This window comes from Buceros rhinoceros, unplaced genomic scaffold (assembly GCF_000710305.1).
Source record: "Buceros rhinoceros silvestris isolate BGI_N320 unplaced genomic scaffold, ASM71030v1 scaffold15232, whole genome shotgun sequence".
Lineage (NCBI taxonomy): Eukaryota > Metazoa > Chordata > Aves > Bucerotiformes > Bucerotidae > Buceros > Buceros rhinoceros.
The window spans coordinates 8,462-11,635 of NW_010399603.1; the positions used below are offsets into that span (position 1 = coordinate 8,462).

Here is a 3,174-nt window from a genome sequence, read left to right on the forward strand (position 1 = left end):
TGTGGTTTTGACTGCCTTTGATTGGAATATACTATCAAGGCACTGGAGCTGCTTGATGCTTGTACAGTGCCAAGTAGTACTGAGGGCCACGATTGCCATAGCTGGTATTCATAGATCAGAAACTTCCCAGATTTTTACCAAACCCAAAGATAAACAGAAGGATCGTGGGATCGCTGTTCTTTTCTTTTGTTTTGTTCCTTTTTTTTTGTTTGTTTTTCAGGAATCCTGTTTTTTTTTTTTTTCAGATATGTACTCTTTGGCTTAAGATAAAAACCCCACATATTTAACTAAAATGTTTACTCATTGCTTTTTTTGCTGCATCTGCGAAGAGATTTTCTGGAAAAGCAGAACTTCAGTCATGGGTTCTCAGAGTGAGGACACACCAGAAGTAGTAGGAGAGCTCAGCAGAAGTGGTTTCAAGGTCTAGGGTTGTTGATATAAGCTATGTAATATGTGCTAAAATATATACTCCAGAGAAATGTTTTCAGTGATACAGATTTGGAAGTATTTTGTAATGTATTTGTTATCTATACACTTGGACAGCTTTCTCTTTGATATATAGAAAATACCTAATAACTAGTTCTGTTGCTGCTCCTAGCACACGTGCTAATCAGTATCGAGTACATCACTGTTTCCCAAAATGTTTATTAGAGCACTGTCATTTAAACTTTGATTTAAATGTAGTTTGCCAGTTTTGTAGCATATCTGTGAGCAACAACAAAATGAGTTACCACTTAAGTGTGATCTTGATAAATGCAACAAACTTTCTTTCGTACACTGACTTATGGGTAGGTGGCATAGCCAGTAGAAAAATGAGAACTAAAAGCAGTTCTAGGGAAGAAAGCTTAGAGAACGCATGCCCTTCCCTTAATTTATTTTTCCATCTCTGTTTTGTGTTTTTTTTCCTTGGATAAATGGATAGGTGGATAATCATATTAAGATCTGATACCAGATCTTTTCTCTGAATGTTAGGAAGATCGACTAACTGTACTGTCCAACACTGAATACTTGATACAGTCTTAACATGTCAATATGTGTGACATCTATACACAAGTAAAGTGCGTTTAGTGGGATTATCTCCACTCTTGGATATTTATAAAGACATTCCATGACTGCTGCATTTTCCTATCATGACTTATATTAATTGCATTTACTGTATTTATGTGAAAATTTGCTTCTTATGTGTTTAAAACATTCAAATACAGCCAGATTCTTAGAAGACCACAGGGTAGTTTGGAGGCTACATTACTTTGGAATCAAGCTAAAAACCTCTGGGAAGATAAAATTCTTAAAGGAATGTAAATCAAGTCAACTATTAAAACACCAGCAAGGGAAAGAAACCTTGTGTGTGTAGTCCACAACATGTCAGTACACATGACAATATGTAATAACTCTGACCAAAATAAATAGGATGGGGTAAAAAAAAAAAATGATGGCAAATGAATTGTAGTCATGGCTGTGGAGAGCTCAGGAAAATTTTATGTTTATTTTGCATTCCTCACCACCACCACCATGGTACTTCTGCAAAATAGTGAGCAAGATGAAGATGTAAGATAAAACCCAGTAACAGTGTTTGTAGCTTGTGTTTAATACCACTTTATATCTCTCTATATGTTAGAGAAACAAGTATATTATAACAGTATAATCTCTTACAATAACAATTACAATAATATATAACACATTTAATTACATAAGATTATGTGTTTGTATATACATACAGCACTTGCTCATATATAAATACAAAGCATTTTCAGCTCTACTCTTTTTTTTTTTGAGATGAGGTAAAAGCAGATAAATTTTGAAATCAGTACTGAAAATGAGACAAAATCCTCAATGTAACAGGAGTTAGGAAGACTGAGAAGGTATTGAAGGACTATAAGAGGAAAAAAAGGGTGAGGGTGGAGGAAATTCCTTCATAGCGCAAGAGGAAGAGGCTTTTAATCATGAAAAAGAATAGTTTTTAAGTTGATACAAGAGAAATATATTAAACAGTATATAAATATAACATCTAGAATTTGCTTATTAGGAGATCCCAAAGTTTAAAAGCTTAGAGGGATTTAAAGTCTTAAGAATTCATATGAATGCCCTTCTTTCATAAGCCAGCTACTTACTTGAGAAAAACAAATAGCCTCTGTCGTCTCTCTGCACTAGATTTAGTTGCACATTCTTTGAAACAGCTTGTGCTATTCACTGTTGAATATCTGGACTAGAGGTCATTGAAGGGGCAATTTCATTACTCTGAAAGACATGTTGCTAGATTTTGCTTCATGCAAAAATGTTTTTATACTTACAGTACCTAGTTTCCTGAAAAATAATCAACATTTAAAATATTATTTGAGGTAGTTTACAGGTGGTTGTGGATTATGTGCTTTGTCTAAAGGCAAAAGGAAATTGAAAATACTCAGAAAATTTCTACTTAGGCTTTTGGCTATGCTTACTGAGCAGCTGCTCTAATGGTATGTCTATATCATGTTATGTGTAGAAATAATAATTCTGGTGCTGTTTGAAGATGTTAATGTGTAAGGTCTTGTTTCTGTGCAGATAATTGTTTTGTACCAACCTCTGAGATCATTGCTGTAGAAGAAACTGAACTTAGCAAGAAACAGCGTAATATTGGCAAATGGCAAAAAATGGCAAAGCCACATGCTTTCACAGGTAAGGCAAATACAGTCTCAGAATGCTTGTGCTAATTACTTCATTGGAGGTACTTTAGGGCGGACTCAAATGGCATCTTCAGGGTTGTTGGTTTTTTTTAACAAAAAATATGTGTTTGAAAAAGCAGAACCGCCCCAGTCCAAAAAAAAAAAAAAACCCAACAGAGGAAAAACAACAAAACCGGACAAAAAGAAACATACAAACCCTCACCAAAAATCTGCCACTTTACATTTAGAGATCCTTACTTTGGAAAATAAAACCCTTCCTTGAAGAACAAGTGTTGTGTTTAGTTATTTAATGAAGTCTTAGGTTTCTGCTGCTGAATGTCCCTGCAGCAGGACACTTGCTTCCTACTACTGGGCTAGAAAATCAAGGTAGGGGCTGGAAAAATGAGTCCTGAGTGTTTGGGTTTTCTAAAATTACCCTAACCATCAGAACGTGTGCATGTAAAGGTTATTTGTATTATTGACGGCATTCTTAAACCAAAGTACCAGAAATAGATTTCTGTTTTGGGGAAAG

General features: G+C 34.8%; 1 protein-coding gene across 1 annotated transcript in view; it reads left to right on the plus strand.

Annotated features, from left to right (window-relative positions):
- Positions 1-2,541: 2,541 nt before the first annotated feature.
- The window catches only part of CERK (ceramide kinase), a gene marked incomplete at both ends in the record, with an annotated part of 17,593 nt that continues 16,960 nt past the window's right edge, over positions 2,542-3,174 (plus strand). Inside the window, one exon of the mRNA XM_010131556.1 lies at positions 2,542-2,655. Coding sequence (XP_010129858.1) covers positions 2,542-2,655 — 114 coding nt within the window. The remainder of the gene's footprint in view (positions 2,656-3,174) is intronic.